This window comes from Rhinolophus hipposideros, assembly GCF_964194185.1.
Source record: "Rhinolophus hipposideros genome assembly, chromosome: 3".
In the NCBI taxonomy this organism is placed as follows: domain Eukaryota; kingdom Metazoa; phylum Chordata; class Mammalia; order Chiroptera; family Rhinolophidae; genus Rhinolophus; species Rhinolophus hipposideros.
In genome coordinates, this window is record NC_138049.1 from 46,518,392 (window position 1) to 46,545,226 (window position 26,835).

General features: G+C 37.3%; 1 protein-coding gene across 1 annotated transcript in view; it reads left to right on the forward strand.

The window, feature by feature from the left end:
- The window catches only part of AK9 (adenylate kinase 9), a 135,613-nt gene extending 109,004 nt beyond the window's left edge, over positions 1-26,609 (forward strand). The window contains exons 30-41 of the mRNA XM_081044575.1: positions 7,309-7,521; positions 7,951-8,169; positions 11,714-11,927; positions 16,411-16,612; positions 18,293-18,439; positions 18,544-18,764; positions 21,593-21,789; positions 22,870-23,039; positions 23,260-23,358; positions 23,775-23,877; positions 25,041-25,155; positions 25,899-26,609. Coding sequence (XP_080900701.1) covers positions 7,309-7,521; positions 7,951-8,169; positions 11,714-11,927; positions 16,411-16,612; positions 18,293-18,439; positions 18,544-18,764; positions 21,593-21,789; positions 22,870-23,039; positions 23,260-23,358; positions 23,775-23,877; positions 25,041-25,155; positions 25,899-26,101 — 2,103 coding nt within the window. The 3' untranslated portion in view covers positions 26,102-26,609. The remainder of the gene's footprint in view (positions 1-7,308; positions 7,522-7,950; positions 8,170-11,713; positions 11,928-16,410; positions 16,613-18,292; positions 18,440-18,543; positions 18,765-21,592; positions 21,790-22,869; positions 23,040-23,259; positions 23,359-23,774; positions 23,878-25,040; positions 25,156-25,898) is intronic.
- Positions 26,610-26,835: the final 226 nt, after the last annotated feature.

Below are 26,835 nucleotides of genomic sequence, written 5' to 3' on the forward strand. Positions count from 1 at the left end.
GGCTGACTGTTTAGCAGCAAATAAAACATTTTAACATTAGAAGTCACTTCAAAGTCTCAAGGTGACTACTTCCATTAATTTCATAGGAAAATGTCGCCATCGTGTGAAACTTTAGTCTCCCAATGTGACTATAGAATATTCTTTTTTTTTTTAATGGAATACTATTCTGCTATAAGAAAAGATGAAATAGTGCCATTTGCGACAACATGGATGGATCTTGAGATTATTATGCTAAGCAAAATAAATCAGACAGAAAAAGTCAAGAACCAATGGCACTATTTCATCCACTCTTATGGCAAAATAGTATTCCATTGTGTATATATACCACAACTTCTTTATCTAATCATCTATCAAAGGACACTGGTTGTTTCCATGTCTTGGCCACTGTGAATAAAGCTGCAATGAACATTGGAGCACATATATCTTTACAGATAAATGTTTTCAAATTTTGGGGATAGATACCCAAGAGAGGGATTGCTGGGTCATATGGTAATTCTACTTTTAATTTTTTGAGGCATCTCCCTACTGCTTTCATAGCAGCTGCACCAATCTGCATTCCCACCAACAGTGTATGAAGGTTTCTTTTTCTCCACAGCTGCTCAAAAACTTGTTATTATTTGTCATGACAACATGGATGGATCTTGAGATTATAATGCTAAGCAAAATAAAGTCAAAAACCATATGATACCACTGACTTGTGGTATATAAAACTGAAAACAACAAGGGAACAAGACAAACAAATGAAGAAACAAAAACTCATAGACACAGACAATAGTTTAGTGGTTACCAGAGGGTCAGTGGGGAGGAGGGTACTAGGTGAGGATAAAGGGTATCAAATACATGGTGATTGAAGGAGAACTGACTCTGGGTGGTGAACACACAATGTGATACGTAGATGATGTAATACAGAATTGTACACCTGAAATCTATGTAACTTTACTAACAATTGTCACCCCAATAAAAGTTAATTATAGAATATTCTATAAGCCAAACCCCCTCATATAGAGATTTACATTGCGTATCTTCATGCTCCTCAGAGGCCTTGCTTCTACTCTTACTCCTCACTCAAGTGTCTTGGCTCTCTTCCTGTCTACTGGCTCCTTCTCTGGTGCCTGCATCCCTTCCATTAGGTGTAGAGTAGCCATGGCCAGGGGAAAACCAGGAGGAGTGAATAGTTAGCAGCGATACATACACTAAGTACTGAGAGGAAGCCAAAGTCAGGATTCAAATGAGGTCGAAACAAGGTTCAGGACCAAGCAGCAGGCCTGGAACATCCCTGAGAGCTTCTAGAGAGAAGGCAGAGTGCACAGGCCCAAAGGCCTATGTGAGAGGACACTTTAGGATGGAACAGCAAGCAGAAGTGTGCGTGGGTGCACAGGTTGGGGATTGACTTTGAAGGCATTGAAAACCAAATAGGTGACAGTAGTGTGTCAGAATCTAGAATTAGAAGGAAGCCTTACTCCCTGGTATAATAAAGGAATCTACTGTCTGAATAGTGAGCATCAGTTTTGGGAAGAGCTTCCAAACTCTAATCGGTCTTTTACTTCTCCTTCTTCCATTTCTTCATTCCTTCCTCTTTCATTTCCTTTCTACTTGTAAGCATTCTGACTATAATCTGTATCACTCTCCTGGCATAACTTCCACCCAGATGCAGAAGTTCCCCCTACCTTCCCCTACAGACAGTCATGACAACGTACCCCAAATCTAGTCCTAATCCTCTGAGCCCATGAATGTTTTTGCTTTCTGTTTGTCTCCTCTCTTTTCTGTTTCCCCTCTCCAGCCTTCTTTGGGATGATTTGAAAGCTCTTTAGAAATCCATTTAAATTATCTGTTGGCTTTTTAGTTGTACCTCTATGCATTATTTTTTGTGGTTGCTTTCAAATTATATACACATTCTTAGATTTTCACACTCTACTTAGAGTTAATATTGTTCCATGTAATGTTACAGAAACCTTGTGACTGGTTAAATCCATTTACACCCACGCCACTCTGCCAACATCCTGTATTGTATGCTCCAGTGGCATGTGTTTTACAACCGAATACATTATAAACCCCACAAGAAAAAAAATATTGTTTTTGTTTTTAAAAGTCATGTGTATTTTAAATATGTCAAGAGGAAACTAAATCCTCTTTTACATTTATCCGGATATTTACCATTTCTGATGTTCTTCCTTTATTCCTCTGGTATGATAGGAGCCAGAGGGATCAGAAGGAAGTGATCATCTGAATTGTTTTCCTCTGCTGCATTCAAGATTCTTTTTCTGTATTTTTGCTTTTCAGTGGTTTGAGTTCTTCATATTTATATAGTTTAGGTTCCACTGAGCTTCTTTACTCTGTAAATTTATATCTTTCACTAAACTTCAGAAAACTTCAGACATAATTTCTTTAAATATTTTTTCTGCCCCATTTGCTCTGTGTTCTCTTTCTGAAAATCCATTACTCATAGGTTAAATCTTTCACTATTCTACATGTCCCTGAAGTGGTTAATTTTTTCAACCCTTTTTTTTCCTCTCTTCTTAAGAAACTTAAGTTGGATAGTTTCTGTTGATCTGTCTTCAAATTCACTGATTCTTCCCTCTCTCTGTCATCTCCATTCTATTTTAAGCCCAACCAATATTTTTTATTTCAAATATTATATTTTTTCCCTCTAAAATTCTCATTTGATTTGTTTTTATATTTTTTTATTTTCCTCCTGAGATTTCCTCTTTTATTATGAGTGTATGTTCCTTTTACTCGTTAATCATAGTGATAATAACTGCTTTAAAGTTTTTGTTTGGTAACTCTAACAGCTGGACTGGGTATTTAATGATTATCTTTCCTTAGGAGAATGGATTACATCTCATGATCCTCATTTAGGATTAAATCCTAAGATTATGAATGTTATGTTGTGGGGATTTTGAATTCTGTTATATGCCTCACGAAAGGGCTGCTTTTTTGTTGTAGCAGGCAATTAACTTGGTAAGACTAAGCCTGCAAACTTTGTGATGCCTGCAGTGGGTGGCAGTTCAGTTTATACTGTTCTCAAACAGCCCATATGTGCAGGTTCAGATATTAGCCAGAGACTTGGACAGTCTTTACAAACTGAATTTGGTGTTCCCTTCTCTAGCTCTCTCAACTCTGGCATCTACTCTCACTCTCCAATGCCCTGGTTGTGCCTCTTTCCCTGGATTGCCCCAGCTGGAAAGACAGCAAGCTTTCTCTGAGAGTTTTAGCCACCTTAGCCACCACCACTCTACTGCAGGCTGCCCTATGATAAAATGCACAAAATCAGAGAACTCACTCTAAACAAATTTTCTCCAAAATTTTACTACTTTCCAAAATCTGCCTTTGTTGACTCTCCAGAGCCCCTTGAATGAGCAAGAAAGATAAAATGTGCATGCGTGTGTGTGTGTGTGTGTGTGTGTGTGTGTTCCATGTTTGTGGTTATTATCAGCTAGAGGCTAAGTGAACTTATTCCTTCATACTAGAGGCACATCTTTGAAACCATGAATTTTAGAGCATGCATCTCCTAACATAAGGACTAAAAGATGCAATATGTCAGGAGGAAAAAGCACTGTTCCAAAAGGTCAATTTGGCATTTACAGAAAAATAAAAACTTTTTTTCCCTAAAAAGAATTGACCTGTGAGTCTCTCAGATCGTCTGCTGTGAAGATTTTGAAGATATTAACCTTAAAAAATTTCAACATTGTACTGAAGGAACTAGCCAAAGCAATATTATAAGAACAATAAATAGCATACATGTTAAAAAAGGTAAGAACTAAAGTCATCATTTGCATATAATGTGATTGTCTAGAAAGTCCAAGAGGTTAATTACATAAAAGTTATTTAAGGTTGCCCCCACCAGCTCCTCATATAACAGTGACATTTGCCCCCATGAAGAAAAATGGTAAATAATTTCTAAAGTAGTTAAATAATCTGCCTAGAAGATGCCAGGTGCCACAGAATGTTGATGGGTGCCCTGAGTTATTTGGGGCAAGATCCAACCTGCCTTACATCTCAAATGAAAGGGTAATACAGCTTTCCCTGTTCACATACCCAGAGCTTGCAGTGGTTCTGAGTTAATCAACTTATTCCTTTGTTCATAAAAATGAATGAACAACCAAGAATTACCATATACTTGAGGAAAAGTATCAGCACGAAGAAGAGCTAATGAACAAACAGAACAGTTGACTCTCAAACAAATAGACCATACAGGGAATATTATTACACATTAAAAATATTTCAGTTTCCCTGAGAAAATTCAAGAATTTGTACCCATAAAACAAGAAGAAGATGTTGTGAAAAAACTGAGAGCAAAAAAGAGTTCATGGAAACTGATAAAGAGTGGTAGCCCCTCTGTCACTATATCTGCGGCTGTAGTGAAAAACGGTTACGTGATTAAAGATGGCAGTGCTGTTTATTGGATTTCCATTTCCATAATTAATCTAATGCGGTTTGTTTGCTATCAGTTTTAGAATCAATTTCTACATGAGGCATTAAATACTTAACTACAGTGACAAGACAGAACTATAATAGTATTGATGACAAAAATTTAGAAACTAAAGAGAGGGAAAAGTGCAAGGAAGAGTAAGGACATCCTCTTGAATCGTGAGGAATCAAAACATACATCTAAAAATTGTAAATAGACATGAATAAATAGATGTTTGGAATAATATTTAAAGTTTCAGACAGTCAAAGGAGAATGAAGAATTAAAAATATGATTAAAACTCGGGAACAGGCAGAAGAGAAAGAAAAGAGGAGTAATATAAGTTAGTTAAATTCCTCATCATCACTAGCAGGAAAGAGAAACCAAATATCGCAAGAGTCAAAAGTGACTACCTTTTACTATTTATTTGGTTACTTTCTAAACTGGTTTCTATTAGAGCAACAACAAAAAAAAAACAACAACAACACATTTTTTAAATGCAAGAATGGCTAAATACAAATAATGAGATGTGTTCTGAGATGGAAAGAACTTTAAATTTATTGCTAAATTATGTTTAAAGCAAGTTCTAGAAAATAGGACAATCTCATTTATACCAGAGGTGCCAAAAATATGTATACACATTTTAAGAGATGGTCCATCGTGCGCAGGCAGTAGTTCACCATGCTCAGAAGTGTCTGGACGTGGATGGTCACCACTTTGAGCACCTCTTGTAATTGCAGAAGTCAACTGTGACTTGTATTCATCTTTTGTTATTGGTATACATTATTACAATTTTAATAGTTTCTTCCTTTCTTAAAATGTGTATACATTTTTTTGGCACCCTCTGTATAATAAAATAAAATGGGTGTGTGTGTGTGTGTGTGTGTGTGTGTGTGTGTGTGTGTGTGTGTAAACAGCTAAAGAATCCCAATCAGGTTGTTAATCCAAATCATTTCCAGGTAGACTAGAAACAAAGATGGGAGTGTGAAGAGAGACTTTTTTACACTATATAATGTTGTATAATTTGATCTTTATAGCAAAACTGAATTTCTTTTTTAAACTTATATAGTTTATTTATTTATTTTAATTAAACAAACAAGTTGGAAGAGCCACTAAGTAGAACCAGAGAGGCGAGCCAAGTCTATCGGGGAATAAGGTGTCCCCAGCTTGTGGCCTCATCCCACCATACTTCCAATAACCCTTAGGAAATCAAATCTCAGGATTAAAAAAAAAATGGAAAAGGAAATAAAATAAGGAAAAGGAAGATGTAGTAAGAGGACCAAATGGTTTCCAAATTCAAATGAAAAAGAACCAGAACTAAAAAACACTATCCCATTGCCAACCTCCTTTTGTAGTGAGAGGAACCTAGACCCAGAGCAAGAACGGGCCCTGTCCTCTCTTCTTCCTCCCTGCACCTTCAAGTTCAAATCCCATCTCCAGGTGCCTTTTTTTTTTATTTATTTTTATTTATTTTTATTTATTAGTTTCAGGTGTACAAGACAAGGTAATACTTAGACGTTCATCATTTATATCCCTCACACTGTGAACCCCCCTCCCCCCATCCACTATCCCTCCGACCTCACACTGAACCATCACATTATATATATAAAATTATAGTTGGCATTCATTAATGTTTAGCTTCTGGTGTACAATGCCATGATCAGGTATCCACAGTATCCCTGAGGTGGTCTCCCAAATAGGACGCATGTCCATCGGATACCCAACAAAATCTTTACAACATTATTGCCTTTTAAACAAAGCGGATTCTAATCAATTAGAAAGATTAGGAAATACCGAGCTAACAGAAGATTGCAGGCAAGAAATAATGAGAGAGCAAACAGTAGAGTGGGACCAAAAAGGAGGGAGTTTTGAGCGTTATTTTGGGGGGCGGAAATATTGGGGAACAGTATGTTTTTCCAGGACCCATCAGCTCAAAATCAAGCTGTTGTTTTCAATCTAGTTGTGGAGGGCGCTGCTCACTGGCCCTCCACATGTGGGAATGGAACCAGTGACCTTGGTCTATTATGAGCACTACGCTCTAACCCACTGAGCCAACCAGAGGCCCCTGAGTGTCATTTCAGATGACAGTCCTGGGAAACTGGATGTGCAGAGATGGAGAGGGAGGAGTTAGGGTAACTCTCAGGTTTCCAACTGGAAAGCAGTGCTCTGAGACAAGGACTACTTCAGGGAGAAGAGTGTGGAGGCAGTGCAGGAGGATCAATATGACAGGGTTCAGTTTTGTGCAAACTGAAACCATATAACACTGAAAGCCATATAACACCACTTATTATCAATATCCTGTCACAGTCTTTAATAATCATTTATGTATCATTCTGGTTTCCTCAGATAGGCTGTAACCTCCTAGAGGGCATATACTAGTCTATTAGTACATGCTTTAAACAAAGTAACATAGTAACTGTAATAACTGTCATTTGCATGCTTACCATGTACCAGACACTTTTCCAAGGGCTTTACATGTATCAACTTATTTAATCTTCCCAACAAACTCGTGAGGTAGGTACTTTTATTATTCCTATTTCACAGTTGAGGAAACTGATCTTGTCCAAGCTAACACAGCTAGTGAGTGCTTTATACTCTTACAGTTACTTTAAATATTTTTACTGAAGACCATCAACAGCATAAGATTCTGACAACCATAGACATAAATAGCATTTAATATCTTATCTCTGTGTTTATATATGGGGTCACAACGGTGGCAGAATCTTGAAGGCATTAAATTTTGGGGTGCCAGATATTTAAAATTTTACTGTGTTGCTAGATGAATGTTGCCGTGCCATAGCAACTAAGATCCAGTGACGCAAAATACTCCAGATGATTAGTTAGCAGTATCATTTGTTACCTATTTTATATGTATAGTAAAAGGAAGTATTTTCTCCCTGAGGTTGTTAGAGAAGATGAAGAACTTAGCGAGGAAGGGGCTGAAGATGATGATGATGATGACGATATTGACAACATCCTCGAAGACGAATTTCCAAAAGATGAGGAAGTGATGAGTGAGGAAGAGGAAGAACAAGAAACTGATGCACTTGAGCGCCTGAAAGGTGAACTGGGAGAAAAATATGAAGCAGAGATGACTAATTTACAAGTAATACAGGTTATTAATTTTCCTTTGTTTTTCATAATTCATAAGTGACATTTGAGAATGAAACGAAAGAAATTTGGTTTACGCCTTGGTTATTTTTTTAACGTTTCAAAAGAAATGTGTGTTTTAGGGCTATATTCCCTTTTATCAGTACTACTTTCAATTATGGAAACAAGTTAATAAATCAAGGGCAGCATGGAAGCCACATACAGTCAAAGGGTTTATTATGTTGGTGCAAAAGTAATTGCTTTGTTTGCAATTATTTTTAACCTTTTAAACCACAGTTACTTTTGTACCAGCCTAATAGCTGCCCACATGCATTCACTCGGAAACTGAAAGATATTTATGCTCTAGACTGACGTAGCAATGTCTGTGTGCTGTGACAGTACTACCACCTTCTTCCCACTAAAACATATTTGGTTTCATGATTTTTCTCATCAGGATGAATTTGACAAGTTTTTAATACCAGTATTTCTCATTAATGGAGCTCGGAAAATTCACATTGTACAATATTTGTTGAACATGAAACTGAAACCACTGGTGGAGAATCGTGCAAGCATTTTTGAGAAATGTTATCCAATATCATCACGCCTTGCCCAGAAAATGCTCAGCGTTACCTATAAATATATAAGCACATTCGGTTATTGGGACCCTGTAAAGGTAACGTCAACAAATGCAGCTGAAAGCATGATAAAAAAAAAGTTCTTTTTTTATTTCTTTTTTTTTTTAATTAAATTTATTGGGGTGACAATTGTTAGTAAATTTACATAGATTTCAGGTGTACAATTCTGTATTACATCATCTATAAATCCCATTGTGTGTTCACCACCCAGAGTCAGTTCTCCTTCCATCACCATATATTTGATCCCCTTTACCCTCATCTCCCACCCCCCACCCCCTTACCCTCTGGTAACCACTAAATTATTGTCTGTGTCTATGAGTTTTTGTTTCTCATTTGTTTGTCTTGTTCTTTTTGGTTTATATACCACATATCAGTGAAATCATAGGGTTCTCTGCTTTGTCTGTCTGACTTATTTCACTTAGCATTATACTCTCAAGATCCATCCATGTTGTCACAAATGCTCCTATATCTGAAAGCATTTCTCTATAGAGACACGTGTACTCCAATGTTCATTGCAGCTTTGTTTACGGTGGTCAAGACATGGAAACAACCAAAATGTCCTTCCATAGATGAATGGATAAAGAAGTTGTGGTATATATGCACAATGGAATACTATTCCGCGTTAAGGAAAGATGATATAGGAGCATTTGTGACAACATGGATGGATCTTGAGAGTATAATGCTTTTTTTATTTCTTTTATTTAAGTATGTCTAAGAAGACGGGGTAATTTCAAAAATAGTAAGCACTGTACAGTATTCTTAGCTAGCTATAACAATATGTGGTTGTTTTGCCTTTCTGAAGTGGGAAAAGTAGTTGAAAGGTTTTCGTTTCTTTTGTCTATTTCTGTAGAGATAATCCAATTCCAACTGGGTTTTAACTTAGTAGCAGAAGAAGATAGTGGAAATATTTTCAAACTAAACATCTAGAGAGCTGAGCTCTGATACTAATTTGCTATGTAATTTTAGGCAAGTCATTTAACCTCTTTGATTCTGTTTCCTCACCTGTAAGATGGAATAATAATGCCACCAAGCCACTGAGATTAAATGTAAGAGTATAAAGCCCTCTAAAAAGTGTGAGACACCTTATAGAATGTGCCATCGATGTTTCTAACAAACTTATTTCTAAGTACTATATTTTGGCAAATACAGTACTTATGTGGACAAACAGATTTAATACCTTCAAATGTGGGATGGTTTTCAACAAATATTAACAAAGAACATACCAGCCACTATTCTAGTTCTTGGAAATAAAATAGCGAACAAGACAGACAAACTTTCTTTTGTCATGGAGCTTATATTCTAGTTGGATTGGCGAGGGAGGATAGGTAATAAATAAGTGAGCGCACAGGTTCTTGTCGGATACTAGTAAGCACTACGTAGACAATAAAAAACTGTCATGTAGTAGTGAGCGGCTCACTCGACCAGCGTACCTTCTCATTCCCATCAGTGATGTGGCACAGAGGAGAAGACCGTAACCTCTGGAGCCAGACTATCTGGGTTCAGAAACACCCCTTACTAGCTAAGTGACCTCGAACAAATCACTTAACTTCTCTGAGCCATTCCCATTTTTGCACTGGGAATACCCATAGTCTCTACCTTACAACATTGTTACAATGATGAAATGAGTTAATCACTGTGAAGTGCTTGCAACACTGCTTGATTTTTTGTACGTACTCAACTAATGTGAGCTATTGTTGTTATTAATATGTATTCCTATTATTGGTCACTGATAAAAAGTATTTTGGAGGATGGGTTCAAAATGGAGCCACGTGCATGTTTCTTGAAACCTCTTTCATGGTTGACATTGACACAATCAGTTTCAGTTCTATTTAATTGTGCTATCTTATTTATCTTAACCATAAGAATCTCAAGAGAAACCTTTTCAAATATCATGCTAAAATATAAAACACCATGGCAGTTGCCTCCACAGAGAACTGGATAGTGAAGCTTGTAATAGAATCACCTGAAAAGCTTGTGAAAAATAGTCATGTCCTACCTAGCCTTCTCTCTGAGATGGGCAAGAGAGAGAAAGAAGCAGGCAAAATCAGTACCCCCTTTAGGGAGAAAGAAAGGGGAGTCCATGTCCAAACATAGTTGGGGTTGTACAAAAGTGCTTTGTGGAGTAATGAGTGCATGGTCATAGGAAAGGTTTAAGCATATAAGAAATCATTTTTCAGGGCTGTTGGGAATTTTTCTGAGTGTCTGACAATTTGGTATTTCTGAGTTGATAACACTGTGGGTATTCTGACCTGCAGAGGAGAAAGGAAGCATGCGAGGTATTTTGGGCAACAGCAGAAACTATTGTAAGGAATTTGAAATGGAACCATTAAATGTTCAGCTTTTTTTGTTGTTGTTGTTAGCAATACGAAGTGTAGGGCAGATATTCCCACCCTCTCCCTGAGCTACTCCTTATCCTTAGCATTTGCTCCCAGCCGTGAACGTCACTCCAGCCCAAGAGTGATGGTCATGATGGTGTTGATAGTACCATTGAAGGATGACAACTGTCCTGGTGTAGTTCTGGGGGAGGAGTGACATTAGCACACTGCTTCACATCTACTCTCTCAAATCCAGGGATGGCTGAGGCTTGGCCATCTGATGCTGTCAAAAAAGATCTTCAAACCTACCATCAGTTAATTACCCAGTTCTCATCATCACCGACACAAAGATGTGGGACTACCCCTCCTACTCCATCCCTTCCCTATACCTTAGGCGGCCTTTTAGTGTATGTTTCTCTTTTGTGGCTGCTGTTAATGTTTATGTGCGTGGAATTTCATTTATATAAAAACATGGAAGACAAGCCAGTGGGATTTGTCCTACCAGGATAGTACACCCTAAAAGATAACCCAGGATCCCACCTGTTTACTCAGGCTGCCATAATAGAATACCACAAACTGGGTGGCTTAAACAATGGAAATTTATTTTGTCACAGTTCTGGAGGCTGCAAATTCAAGACCAGGGTGCCAGCGGGGCGGTTTTCAGGCAAGGCCTCTCTCGCTAGCTTGTAGACAGCCATTTCTCACTGTGTCCTCATATGGTCTTTCCTCTGTGCTCACACTCAGATACGCCTGGTGCCTCTTCCTCTTCTTATAAGGACACCAGTCCTATTGCGGGACACACGCTCCTGACTCATTTAACCTTAATTACCTCCTGAGAAGCCTATCTCCAGATACATTCACTTGGGTGTTAGGGTTTCAACCTATAAATTTTGGGCAGCATGTTTCCATCTGTAACACCACCTTAGGAATGGACCTATTTGTAAAGATAAATAAGCCCATGAATATATCCAAACAACTTTACATTACCTGGCATAAACATTCAGTATACACTAAATACATTATAAAGGAAACAGAAGAACTATAATTGTCATAAACTGAAAGCCACTTAAGAAAGATGACATTAATTACATGTGGGTATAAAATAATTTGTTCTTTTCACACAGTTTTTTAATATCAATATTTGATTACAATTAGTTTCATTCTATAAGAAATATTTATTTTGCAAATTGTTGTTTTTCAAATGTATTGAGGGAAATGATGTATGAAGTAAAGCTAACTTACTAATTTAATTGTGTGTATATTGCAGCTAAGTGAAGGAGAGACCATCAAGCCAGTGGAAAACTCACAGAATCCACTTTATCCTGTAATCCATCGTCAGTATATTTATTTTTTTTCTAGTAAGGAAACTAAAGAAAAATTTATGAAGAACCCAATCAAATATATCCGCCAACCCAAACCTAAGCCTACTATGCCCATTAGGATTGCAATTGTGGGGCCTCCAAAATCTGGGAAAACTACAGGTAGGGTGTGTTTGCGTTTGTTAACCATAAACATAAATGAATCCCCGAAAAGTAGTGCCACTTCTCCAGGAAACCAACTATCAAAATTGATTCAAAAAGAGATAGGAAATCTAAAACAGCCCATAGTCATTGAAGAGGAGGCATTAAAAAATATAGCCCCACTCCAAAACAGCCCAGTATCAAATGGTTTTGGAGGAAAATTATAGCAAACTTTCAAAGGGTTAAAAATTCAAGAGAGATTTCCTATATTTTTATAAGCTTTTCCAGAGCAAGGGAAAAGACAGTATGCTTCCCAATTTATTTTGAGGGTTTTTTTTATTAATGAATATAATCCATATAATCCAAAAGTTATAAAGAGTAAAAATACATTTTTAAATTAGCATAACCTGGATATCAAAACCTAACAAATACAAGAAAGGAAATTACAAACTAGTATTACTTATGAATATAGTCAAATAACAGTATATTAAAATTATATTAGCATAAAAATTATTTTAAAAGATTTTATAAATATACACTAATGTATTAATAGTTTAAAGAGTAAAAATCTATTATCTTAATATTGCTTAAAAGGCATTTGGTAAATGTATTCCTCTAATGGTTGAATTTTGCATAACTTTGGATTGGGTGTGTGGTTTTTTTATAAAGGCAAATAGTCAACATGAACAGTAGATGGTTGAAATGAGGTATTTAAAAAAAATGGGAAAGCAATGGGACTTAATGACTGACTGAATAGAAAATGATGGGGAAAGATGAGGTCAAAGATTAATTTGTCACCAGGAATAATAAAGGAAAGTTTTGTGTTCTACCTCTAGATGAAAAGTTTGTTTTGCCTATTTAAACTTCTTAATATAACAAGACTCTACTGGTCAAACTCTAAATGTTCACAAAGATAATGATATTTCCCAAAGAAAGCAGAACATTGACATTCAAACAACAGCAGCCAAAAAGTGAAAATGGAGATAAAACAATCTGATTTCTAATTTCTTTGTTAAAATACAGGTTAATTTGTTTAACAAAATGTCATATTTAAAAAGCTTAATTATTTTTAGGGCTTTAAAGCAATAGGTTTGACTCCAGCATTTGTGGCAAAGTTGAGACTAAGGGTTCCGTAGCTCTCACAGGGAATTCCCTTTTGAGTGGGGTTAACTGTGGTCAGTTAATCTGCATTCCCCGGGGGTTAGACGGTGTGTGTGTGTGTGTGTGTGTGTGTGTGTCTCTCTCTCTCTCTCTCTCTCTCTCTCTCTCTCTCTCTCTCTCTCCACCCCCCTTCTCTCTTTCTCTTTTCCTCTCTCTCTTTTTTCCTCTCTCCCTCTCTCCCTCTGTGTGTGTGTGTCTGTGTCCTATACACATGCTGTCTCCAGACAGCGATGAGGCAGGGTATATAGACCTCAACAGAACACATCCACATTTTTAAATTAAATTTATTGGGGTGACAGTGGTTAGTAAAATTACATAGATTTCAAGTGTACAATTCTGTAATACATCATTTATAAATCCCATTGTGTGCTCACCACCCAGAGTCAGTTCTCCTTCCATCACCATATATTTGACCCCCTTTACACTCGTCTACTATCCCCCTTCCCCACTTACCTCCGGTAACCACTAAACTATTGTCTGTGTCTATGAGTTTTTGTTTCTTTCTTTCTTTGTCTTATTCCTTTGTTGCTTTCAGTTTTATATCCCACATGAGTAAAATCATATGGTTCTCTACTTTTTCTGTCTGACTTATTTTGCTTAGCATAATCATCTCAAGATCCAACCATGTTGTCACAAATGGCACTATTTCATCTTTCCTTATGGCAAAATAGTATTCAATTGTATATATATATATATATATACCACAACTTCTTTATCCATTTATCTGTCGAAGGACACTTTGGTTGTTTCCATGTCTTGGCCATTGTAAATAATGCTGCAATGAATATCAGAGTACATACATCTTTACAGATAAATGTTTCAGATTTTTTTTGAGTGAATACCTAGGAGAGAGATTGCTAGATCATATGGTAAATCTATTCTTAATTTTTTTGAGGAAACTCCATACTGTTTTCCATAGAGGCTATACCAATTTACATTCCCACCAACAGTGGATGAGGGTTCCTTTTTCTCCACAGCCTCTCCAACACTTGTTTCTGTTTGTCTTGTTGATGATAGCCATTCTAACCAGGGTGAGGTGGTATCTCATTGTGGTTTTTATTTGCGTTTCTCTGATGATTTGTGATGTTGAGCATTTTTTCATACATCTGTTGGCCATTTGTATGTCTTCTTAGGAGAAGTTTCTGTTCATGTCTGCTGCCCATTTTTAAATTGGATTGTGTGTCTTTTTGATGTTGAGTTTTATGAGTTCCTTATATATTTTGGATATTAGCCCCTTATTGGAGGCGTTATTTGCAAATATCTTCTCCCATTCTGTTGGTTGCCTCTTTGTTTTGTTGATGGTTTCTTTTGCTGTGCTGAAGCTTTTTATTTTGATATAGTCCCATTCATTTATTTTAGCTTTTACTTCCCTTGCCTTTGAGGTCTAATTCATAAAATGCTCTTTGAACCCAAGATCCATAAGTTTATTTCTATGCAATTTATCGTTTCAGATCTTATGTTTAGGTCTTTGATAATTGTATGTTTTTGACTCCTTTGTTGAAAATTATCTGTCCATATTTATGTAGGTTTATTTCTGGGTTTTCATTTCTATTCCATTGGTCTGTGTGTCTGTTTTTTTGCCAATACCATGCTGTTTTGATTACTGTAGCCCTATAGCACAAGCTGAAGTCAGGGAGTGTGGTACCTCCAGTGTTGTTCTTTTTTCTTAGGATTGCTTTGGCTATTCGGGGTCTTTCATGGTTCCATACAAATCTGATGATTTTTTGTTCTATTTCTTTAAAAAATGCCATTGGGATGTTGATGGGGATCGCATTAAATCCATATATTGCTTTGGGTAATATGGACATTTTAACTACGTTGATTCTTCCAATCTATGACCACAGAATGTCTTTCCATTTCTTTGTGTCTTCTTCAATTTCTTTTTAAAAATGTCTTACAGTTTTTACTGTACAGGTTCTTTACATCCTTTGTTAGATTTATTCCTAGGTATTTTATTCTTTTTGTTGGATTAGAAAAGGAATTTTTTTTTTCATTTCTTTTTCTGAAATTTCATTGTTAGTATATAGGAATGCAATGGATTTTTATACGTTGACTTTGTAGCCAGCAGCTTTACTGTATTTGTTGATGGTTTCTAATAACTTTTGGTGAGTCTTTAGGGTTTTTCTTATAAACAATCATGTCATCTGCAAAAAGTGACAATGGAACTTCTGCATTCCCAATTTGGATGCCTTTTATTTCTTTTTCTTGCCTGATTGCTCTGGCGAGGACCTCCAACACTATGTTGAATAACAGTGGTGATGGGGGCAACACTGTTTTGTTCCTGAACGTAAAGCAAAAGGCATCATTTTTTCACCATTAGTTTATGATATTAGCTGAAGGTTTGTCATATATGGCCCTTATTAGGTTATAGTATTCTCCTTCTATACCCATTTTATCAAGCGTTTTAATCATAAATGGATGTTGTACCTTGTCAAATGCTTTTTCTGCATCTATTGATAAAAATCATGATTTTTATCTTTTGTTTATGTGATGTATTACATTGATCAATTTGTGTATGTTGAACTATCCTTGTGCCCCGGGGATGAACCCCCCTTGGTCGTGATGTGTAAATTTTTTAATGCATTGTTGTATTTGACTTGCTAGAATTTGTTTAGGATTTTTGCATCTGTGTTCATCAGCGATATGGGTCTGTAATTTTCTGTTTTTGAGAACACACCCACATTTGGTACTAGTTACTGGGAGTCATTGCTTGGTCTCATATAAGACAAGCAGAGGCCAAGGTTAGTCATCTTTCAACCGATGGCAACTTCTTTGTGATCGTGGACAAATCACTCCATTCGACTGGGCTTCAGTTCTCTCATCTATAAAACTGGAATTTCAATATTCATTCTATCCACCTGATAGAATAGTTGAAAATATCAAATATAGTCACAGAAGAAAAAGTGCCTCATAAGTTGTAAATTACTATGAAAATGTCAGGTATGCCATTATAATTTTTAAAAATTTGTTTCCTAGAGGATTAACTGAGTTATTTTGGACATAATACCAAATATTAATAGCACACATCAGATGCCTTGTAAAGCTCTCAAAAAAATTGCTACTTCATACAGAAGGAAAACTTAAATGTTGATTCAGTTATGATAAAACCCCACAGAGTTGGCTTGTGGCCCCAGATCTATCAGCCACATACCTTATGTATTAATAATGATTGATTTTTGACAATATTAATTCAGTAAAATGCAGCAATTTTAATTTTTGAAGTTACTCTTTCAGGAATGTGAAAATTAGTTTGCTGTAGCTTTCAGTTAATGAGAATCTGAAACTAAGGTTCACTGATGAATTTGTGAAATGGAGTAAGTTTAAAGGTTTAATGTTTTTTCAGTTGCCAAAAAAATTTCCAGTGACTATGGCTTGAAGCGTTTGTCTGTAGGAGAAGCCTTGCGTTATGTATTAAACAACCAACCAGACACAGAGCTGGCACTTATGTTAAATTGGCATCTTCAGAAAGGAATGGCAGCACCTGATGAACTGGCTACTGAGTCCTTAGAAATCTCTCTGATGGAAAGTGTATGTAATACTGCAGGGTAAGTGGGTGCAGGGGGTGGGAGGAGGCTTAACTCTTCCAAGAAATTATTCACTGGAACTTAAAACACCTTAAATAGGGTTTACAGCTCTTGGGAAGGGTGGGATCTGCTTCTCAAATTTTGGGCACCCTTATGGTTACATACTCATACTTTAATTTCCTGTCAACCTAAAACTTGGCTCGAACACTCGCATGCCAGACTAGCAAGCAGGCCACTTCACTCCCTGCAGCAACCCCTGAGATGTCCAAAAGTCTCCAGCCTTATACAGCCAACCAAGGAGGCCGCTGTGACTTCCACAGCCCAGCAGAGCTTCTCACTGCCCTGTGCAGTGATGAAGGAATGGCCCTTTCCTGTCCCCCGGATGATACTGGTCCAATGGAGATGCTCTCTCACTGGCCCAGCTCACCCTCCCTTTAATGCCACATCTGTACAGGAGAGCTCTGTGCTTGGGCTGTCGCTTCAGTTACACTCCCCAGCTCACCCACTGCTCCCCCACAGCTACAGGTCACACCTCGTAGTAAAAGCCAGAGACACCTAAGGCTCTGCTCCTGAGCCCAGTTCACTGACAGAATTCCCCTGATTTACTCAAGGTTGTTTGATATTAGGTGCCCCCTTGCCCTTCGCTGCCACTGGTCCTTAATCATGTCCTTGGATAGTTCTAATTTCAGTTATAGGGGAGCAGATTCTGGGGTGTCAGATTATCTTTTTCCCCAGAAATGACCCCAGGACTCATGCAAATTAAGTTACCTCCTCCCTGCCGTTCAGCTTTGCATACAAGAAATCTCAGTAAGTGCAATCTTGGTTTCCTCCCAAAGGTTTCATTTCACCTTAACATCAAGACAGTGACTGCCCATTCACCCTGAATTTCCCTAATCCTGAGGGCCCCTCAAGAACAAACAAGTTGAGCTACTCTCCATTCTAAAACAAATTTAAAAGCAACAACAATGGCACCTCCATACATTCTCTACTGGGCTGGCCTGGCTATATTAACTTCCAGTCCTCTCGACCGTGGAACTTAGAGGTATTTTGTGCCTAAAGACTTGGCTAGAGGGCACAGAGAGAGGGCATCCTGTGACTTGCTCCAAACTAGCCCTTCTTGATGACCGTCAGCCAGTATGCCCAGCTCGCTCCCACCTCAGAGTGTTTCCTGAATTTGGGGGCCACTCCTCCCAGAATTTGCAGACAGCCTTTATTCCTCCTCTCAGTCTAATAGGAACACTCTCATTATCTCCGACTGTTGGACTAACTTCAATTCTCCATCATTTCTGCTCAGAGGCATGAGGTGTCCTGATGGAATGATTCTCTCCCAAATATCACAGGGCTCCTCTCACCAACTCCCCCCTCCCCTTCTACAACCTGGCCTGGACTCCTCAATTGAATAACACAATATTCAAGGTGTTATGTGTCTTATCTATCTCTTGAAATCTTGCCAAAACCTAGCTCTGTGACGCTAAGTGTATGAATCCAGAGCTGTATCTGTATGTTTGCTGCCCTCATCCAGGGTCTTGGGCTGACTGAGATGAAAAATAGAGAGTTAAAGAGGACAAAATGCCAAAAAGATAAATCGAGTTACATAAGAGCATGGGACAACCCCAAAAGAGAGACTAGTTCTGGAAGACAGGAAGGAAGGTCTGAGGAAAAAGAAACCTGAAATGTTTCCTTTGCGTTTCTCCTTGTTAGTGTTATCATTGATGGATACCCTGTAACTAAATCTCAAATGAGTCTCTTGGAAGCCAGGTCGATCATCCCCATGGTCATCTTTGAGTTGGATGTGCCTTCCAAGGAGATTTTCAAAAGATTGCTCCTGGAAAAAAAAAAGGAACAAAGGTAATGGATGTGATGAAAACAGTGATAAAGGAATGAGCTTCAGTCATCCAGAAGAAAGTATGTTTTCAACAGCTTTTGCACTTTCTTTTCTGTTTCTCTATTAGCTTGCCTTACCCATTACACAATAGCACGCAGATTACCGCTGTCAAGAACTCAAATTACCACAAAAATATTGATGCGATCAGGCAATATTACCAAGAACAACAGCAGAACTGGTATGTGATTGATGGATTTCACAGCAAATGGTGGGTATGGAATGAAGTCATGAAGAACATTCAGATGGTGAATAAACACATACAGACATACCTGGAAAAAATAAAAGCAGGTGAGAAGACATTTCACTCTTAAAATAGAATAAAATAAGAATTTAAAGCTACACATGCTTGGCTCATGTTACCATAACTCACTCAATCTGAACATTTGTTCCCACCATTTTAATCTGTATTTGAAACATGTAGTAGTATCCAATTAATGCAGACATGTGTGTTTGTTTTAATAAATGACTGCTGCTACTCAAGCTATCGTGTATTGAGTACCTGTGTGAATCTAGCACATAAAAATAATACATGGTCTTTCACTAGAAGAGGTTATAATGTGTGGAATGCCACTTAAAAAGCTACTTTCAAGAATGGTAGTTATATGAGGTCAGGGGAGTGACACTTGGCAAAATTTTGTTTTGGAATCTAGAATTAAAGTTATTTTTACTACTTACATTCATTAGAGTATTATATAAATGTTGAGTCTATAAAAAAACCTTGAGCACAAAATTCTTTTACTCTATATTTGGAATCCATGAAAGAAAATTTTTGATTATATATTCCTGTAAGTTTACTGATTTTTCTCCAAAAGTACACAAATAGAAGAAAAGTTACCTGCATCTTATACCTCTAAAAAGAGTGATGATGACTCCAAAGAATTTATCTGTAGGGGTCTCACAGACATCTGTTTAATGACTTTGTTTAATTTTGGAAACTATAGAGGAACTATAATAAGGTAGGATAGAGCAACATGAGTGAGAGAATCTTGTACAAGGAAAAATGCAGCGAGGATTCTGATAATAATTGTATCATTGAATCTTGACTTGCTTCATTATTTAGAAATAACAAATATCTCTGGTTCCTGTTTGTCTGTGGATTGGGAATTCATTTCCCCTGTGTATTTAATGCATGAAGATAAGAATGCAAGGGAAGGAAGAATTAAATTTTTAGAAACCTACTCCCAATAAGTTTCGGATAGCATCACACTAGTAAAACATTCCACAGCAGACTTTGAAAGCAAAAATCATGCCTCATTCATTTTCTGTGACCTTATTTCACCCTCCCTGCCTTAGATTGGGTTCCCTGGAAACAGACTAAAAATGAAAAGTTGTGTACAAAAGCTTTACCAGGAAGTAGTCTCAGGAGTAGATTTGCCAGATTTAAAAAATAAAAATACAAGATGCCCAGTTAAATTTGAATTTCAGATAAATAACAAATGATTTTTAGTATATGTACGTCCCAACTATTGCATGGGGGAGTACTGTATTTTATCCGACAGCCCTTATCAGGAGATACGCCTGTGGGGAAGGGCAGTAGAATTAGGCAGAGGGAGAAACTAACCTGCTTTGTAGTGGAAACAGAAGCCTCAGCAAGTCCTATAGGAGAGCACTGGAGCCGGGATGGATTTTCAAAATTTCCCCAATTGAGGGAAGGGGCCGGGCTTTATATCCTCCCAGTGGCTTGTCACTGACCATAAGTCACTCTGGGGGTGTACCCTGTAACAGAGGGGCAATTCCCAGTGCAACTCTGAGCCGTCAACACCAATGTTCCCAACAGCTGGGGGATGGGTGCATGAGCCCTGAGGAGGGATCTGGATGGGGAACCATGGGATCCACTTCATTATTCCATATATACTTGCCTCTCCGCCTTGAATAGTTTAATCTAATTGAAGTGACCTCTTGCTCTTCTGCTTCAACTTCCACCTGACAATCTAGTCTGTACCTGAGTGTGCAAATTTAGTTGAGATTTTTTTCGTTCCACATTTCCTTTTAATGTTACACAAATGATCCTCCCATATCAGGGACCAAGGTTTACTCCAAAGAGATGGAGCAAGGTCAGGGCCAGAAGATTAAAGAGATTCTCCACCTTCTGCCACATTCCAGAATAGAATATATAGACATTGCCAGATGTCATCAAGAATATCCCAAGAATCAGAGAAAGAGGTATTTAAGTGTCATTTAGGACTTGAAATCAGGTGATTTTAAATTTCTAAACCTGTCAGGATTGGTGAGGTTCAGCACATCTGAGCTAAAGAGCAACCTAGGGATATATAGCATGGTAATACTATAGTACCACATAGTATGATATTATAGCACTACACAATACTTTATACTTTATTAATACTATATATTATTATATCATAGTACTGTACATTGTGATACTTTAGAATAATAATATTACACCACTATAGCATTATAGTGGTGTAATATTCTTCGTAGGAAAGCAATATTGGGGCTTCTTAACCTTTTCATCTGTGCCATAAATAACAGTTGAAATTTAGTTGAGATTTTTTTATCTTTATCTTTATTTTTTTAGTTGAAATTAATTTATCTATTACTGCATAACAAATTATTCCAAACCTTAGTAGCTTAAAATCACACACACACACACACACACACACAGTTTCTGTGGATCAGGAATCCAAGCAATAAATAATAGCTAATAATTAAAAACAACCAAACCATTCATTAACAGATAAGTGGTTAAGTAAACTATATGTATATTTACATAATGGAATACTGTGCATCAATTAAAAGGAATTTGGTAAATCATTTGAAAAGATGTCAAAGACCGTAACTAACTGACAAAAACCAGTTGCAGAATAATGTTTCAGTATAGTGGCATAAGTATACAATATGCCAAAATCACACATGTGTACTTGCCAATGTATAGAAAAATGTCTGAAAAGGATGCAAACTCAACAGTGATTACCTCTCAGCAGGGTTTGAAAGGACAGACGTGTGAAAAGAAACTAACTTTTTACTCTATTGTTTAGAATTTTACAACGTATGCATTTGTATAGTGCTTGTGCAATTGAAATTATTTTAATTTAAAAATCATGTTTTCTTTGAAAAATATATATACACATATATAATAGTTAATCTGTTACTAATAGGGAGAGCCGCCTGCATTGACAAGTTATGCATCACACCTCAGGAACTTATTTCTCGCCTGGGCGAATTCGAACAGTTCTGCCCCGTCAGCCTGGCAGAATCCTATGAATTAATTGACTGCTCTGTAACTGAGTCCTTGGAATTTGCAGCAGAGTTCAGAGGGCACTATTATAAAATGAGTTCTCGGGAAAAACTGAATGTAAGTCTGCTCCTCACTCCAAATGTTTACTAGGGAAAGGAAATGCCTGTCTCTGAATTCATCAAATGGGAAGGGGTGGGCGCAGCTGGGAACACACAGGAACTGGGGTCGAGGAGTCCCGGTATTGGAACCTGTGACTCTGGGACCGCTGAGGCAACTCAGAGGCTAGTGCTGAGGCTGCATTCCAGGGCAGATTTTGGCACAAAGCAGAACCTTGTGGGTCAGTGATGGGTGCTCGGCCTAGGCCAGCCTAAGAGTGGGGGGAGACCCATGTGATGAGCCCCAGCAATGGAGGGGATGCTGAGCATCAGGGCTCAGCCCACAGGTGGGCACCTAGGAATTCAGCTTTAAGGGCGCAGAAGGGAAGTCAAAGTCAGTAGGAATAAAGCAAGAGTTGACATGTCTCTGTGCTTTAAGTTTTTTTCTATCATTAGAATGCCCTGTATACCTTATATTTCTGTTTAATGGACTAGAATACAGATTTGTCCTGATATTATAATATCCATAATTTGATGATACAAAAAGTTTGGTAGTGGTAAACTAATCAGATGCCTGTGAACATTTTCTTTTCCTCTCAAGAATTGGGAGTTTTTGATCACTTTATTAAGGAGACATTGCTTTCTTCCTGTTTATTTAAATGGTAATCACAGAATTTTAAAACTGGAAGTGCGAGTAGGGATCATGTATCTTGTCAGCCACCTCCATTTTACAGAGTGATTACTAAAGCTGGAGAAGTCAGCCCACCTGCCAACGGGCATCCTACTAGTTAATTATACTTCAGGACAGGAAGATAAGTGGACAGGTGACTGTACTTTCCAGTGCCTGGCACATAGTAGGAGTTCAACAAATACTTTTTGTATGAACGGATGAGAGACAGCATAGGGGAGACTTTAGATACAACCGCTTGGGAGCGTTACTCTCAGGAAGTTCCAACCAGGGAAGGAGTGATTGTAGTGCTGAGAGCGGCTCTCAAACAGACCTACTGAAAATGGGGGAGTATTAGGAGAGCCTCAGTGAGCTTTTGATTGGCATGGTATTCTTGTTTTAAACGGTCTTGTTGCTGTAATCCTTTCCTCATAGAAATTTTTGGAGAACCCAGAATTCTATGTGCCTCCGTTAGCACCTTATCCACTCCCATCTGCCGACATGATCCCCAAAAGGCTGACGCTGTCAGAGCTGAAGAAACGATTCCCTAGGTGTCCTGAGCTCCAGGGCTACTGTCCTGTGACCTATCAGGATGGAAAACAAAGGCAAGTCCTCAGACTCCTGGAAATACAGGATGATATGTCCACTCAGAATACGGGGTTCATATAACAATCTTAACGTTTTGGTCAAAAGATCACTATTGTTTAACTGGAAAATATTCTATTTTGTCCGTGAGTTGCATAGGTAGAAAAATAAAACATTTTGACATTCTATTTATACAGTACTACATATTAATTATACAATAGATTTCTTTTTTGCTTTCAGATATGAAGCCCTAGTACCTGGTAACATTAAATATGCCATAGAATATCGTGATCGTATATATATTTGTGAGAGTAATGAAAAACTCCAGAAATTTCTGAGGTGAGACCATTCACTAAGTCACAAATATTTCTTGAATATCTTCTAGGTTTAATGCTGCATGCTGAGATTGTGTGTGTGTGTGTGTGTGTGTGTGTGTGTGTGTGTGTGTGTATGTGCACGTGCGCACATAAGGGGTTATTTGGGAGAGTTAGAAGCCTAAGAAGAATAAAGAAAATTTTACATATAGTTGTGAAAAATAAGAAAATTTAGATGAGATGAGCAGAGCTAGGGGCCTATGTGAAGGTGGTGGTCATGAATTTCTAGGAGCCCCCATCTTCCCATTTGTATCATTTTCTCCAGTGGAGGAAAACAGGTGGCGAACTTTATCTTTTAATTGTCTCTTGTGTATCTACATTCCTATGTGCACACAATGGGTATATCTGTGAGCATCCCTCTAATAAACTTTGTGTTCTTAGGTTGCCACTGAAATACTGGAATCAGAAGCTTCCGTACAAACTTCCCCCATTAAAGGAACCGATACATCTTACTAGTCTTCCTTTACCTGGATATCTGGAACAGGTTCAGTGACATAATTTTCTATGTATATACATACATATATATATATATATATACATATATATATATATTAGAAGAGTACAGTGCTCTCTTCTTTAATAATAATTTTATTTTGGTTATGATGAAATTCAAGGCAGAGTTTTCTGATTTTAAGCTGCAAATCCACATTTAACCTGTTTTGTTTATGGGTGGTTGTGAAAGTAAGATGTGTGAAAAGCCCCTGCTTCCATAGCTAGTTCCCAAATGCCTGCACTAAAGTGAAGAGAGAGTAGACTGTCATAAAGTTATTTACACTTGACTTGTAGTTTGGTTTGTATTTTGAATTTCAGTGTCTGTAAAACTTTTCTTAATTTGAAACGTACAGATTCAGTCTCTAAGAAGTTTATTCCCTGCTCAGATTTGTCACTATGACTAAACCACCAAACCCATATTTTGCTCAAAATCCAGATAAAGCTATCTACTCAAGTCATACTTTATTTATCTAAATATAAATCTTTTTAAACATAGTAAAAAATTTTCGGTAGCCAACCAGTATTTTTAATTCTATAAAATAAATGCCCAGGGTACAATTTCAGACCTTTCTCACAAATTCTTACTTTGTTTTCTTCAACTCTCCTAGATGTTTGGCCTTCAATCTGGTTTAATATCAAAAGGCAAGAAGAGGTCCATCCAAAGAGGGGCATTCCCATAAAGGCCAAGTTGTATCAGAAGGGGGGCCTCACACCTTCTTTGCACCCCCCTAGACTCCAGAATCTTGACTGCAGTGGTAACTGTGGTGTCTAGAAGCCCTTGTCACATGGCCAAGGGTCCTGATAGTGGGAGCCAGTCTGGCCAGTTCTGAGCAATAGAAGCAGAGATGGGCCAAGATAATGCAAAGCCCACTGTCCCCTTCTTTCTTTTTAAGTTTTCGTGACATGTCAAATGTATAAAAATAGACAGAATTGTGTAATGAAACCCATCTACCCATTACCTAGCTGGCACTAAGCCAATTTGTAATTTTCATTTTTCTGTATTTTGTCTTTTCTATTGGCTAACGATCTTTATAAGGCCCATTCCCAACCTCAGGAGGCTATTTGAGGCAAAGAATAGCCTCTTTATCTATTTGCCACTAAGAATAGAAACCAAACTAAAATATGCACATGATTTAAATTGTTCCCTACCTGCAGGGTATCGCAACTTCTCTAATTAAAGCAATGAATGCAGCAGGATGCTTAAAGCCCAAATTTCCTTTCTTAAGTATAAAGAGATCTGCACTACTCTACATTGCATTTCATCTAAAAGGTAGGTTTTTTTAATAGTATACCACTCAGAAATAATTTAACATTAATTGTAGGTACAGGAGGTCTGTCAATTAAGTTCGCGAACTCATCCTAGCGAAAGTGCTACACACCTCATTGCTGAATATCACCGCGATCACCTTTGAAGTACTTCCCTTGGGAAGCTATGTACCAATGCCAGCACCTAGTCCACCCTTCAAAGCAATTTGGGAACTCTTTCTGAACTGGCCGTATTACCCTTGAGGTCCTGAATATCATCAAACGTCTTCCTTTCAATATTTCCTTTATCTTCAGGTAAAGGAAGAAAGTCACTGGGGGCCGGATCAGGTGAGTAGATATCTGATATCAAAAAAGGTTAGCAACATCATTGCAACAAGTTCGCGAACTTAATTGTCAGAATTTGGTATGTGATAGATAGGATTGTTGAGCTGGGTTGGTCTTTTGAATGGTTTTGTGTGTGTGTGTGTGTGTGTGTGTAAATATTTTAATGAAAATATCTAAATTTCTAGTTTTTTGGAATATCCAGTTTTTAAAGCAGGGACACTGAATAATATAGTGAGCTCTCAATAATCCATGCCATAAAGGAAGGTGAAAAGCAATTATATCTAAAAATAGAATAATCCCCAAACTTTATTTGGGATTTGGATATCTACTCAGCTCAATCACATACACAGTTCTCTTTCTCTGTAATTTAATGATTCACTAACCTAACAGAAAACATTCACAGTTCTGTGAAATTTTCTACAGCCTTTAATCCCAAAGGTTCTGAATATACAAGAAAAAAGTATAAGAAGAAGATGGAGCAGTTTATGGAGAGATGTGAACTCATTACATACCTGGGTGCCAAGATGACCAGAAAATATAAGGAACCTCAGTTTAGAGCTATTGACTTTGATCATAAATTACGGACATTTGTCTCTCTTAAAAATATAGACCCAATTAATGAATAGTTTGCTTGGGTAACTGCAACCAGAATTTCGAGAGTTATTTAAAAGGCAGAGAAGGAAATAGATTGAAACTCTGATCCTCTCTAATGTACTTTTCCCTCCTGAGTGATGTACCATGGGCCAGACCTCAAATAGACTCAAACATCTGCCATCCAGGAAGGAGTACCCTTCTGTAAGCATGTTTTAAGGTAATTTTAATGTTTCTTGCTCTTGGCCTAAACTTTCATGCTTCAACAAAATGGTTATTCCATTTAGAATTCCATTTAGAATATTTAGATAATTTATTTTACTTAATCTATTTTTCATTTTCCTTTTTAACATTTTCAGTAGAAAAGTCAATCTCTTAAAGAAATTATTCAGTGAATGTTAGAAAGCTTCAAGAAACAAAATTAACATTGATATAAATAAAATAGAAATATTGGTTACACTTTCAAAATAAGGAGCTGTTTGTAAACTTCATGAACATACAATACTTTATCATTTTCCCAACAAAATAAATGGATTTTAAGATAACAAAGTGGCTGCCTCTTTTCTTTTTTTAAAATATTCAAGGAAGTATGCTTTATACATTATTTTATAATTAGAAATTATTTGGAGTTTTTAGAAGGATGAAATTTAGAGCCTTATATGACATTATCCATCAGGAAGTATATGCTAGAAGAAAACTTACTAATGCTTAATGTGACTGAGATTTTAAAAATATGATTATCAATTTTTCAGCAGCAGCAGTATAAGGA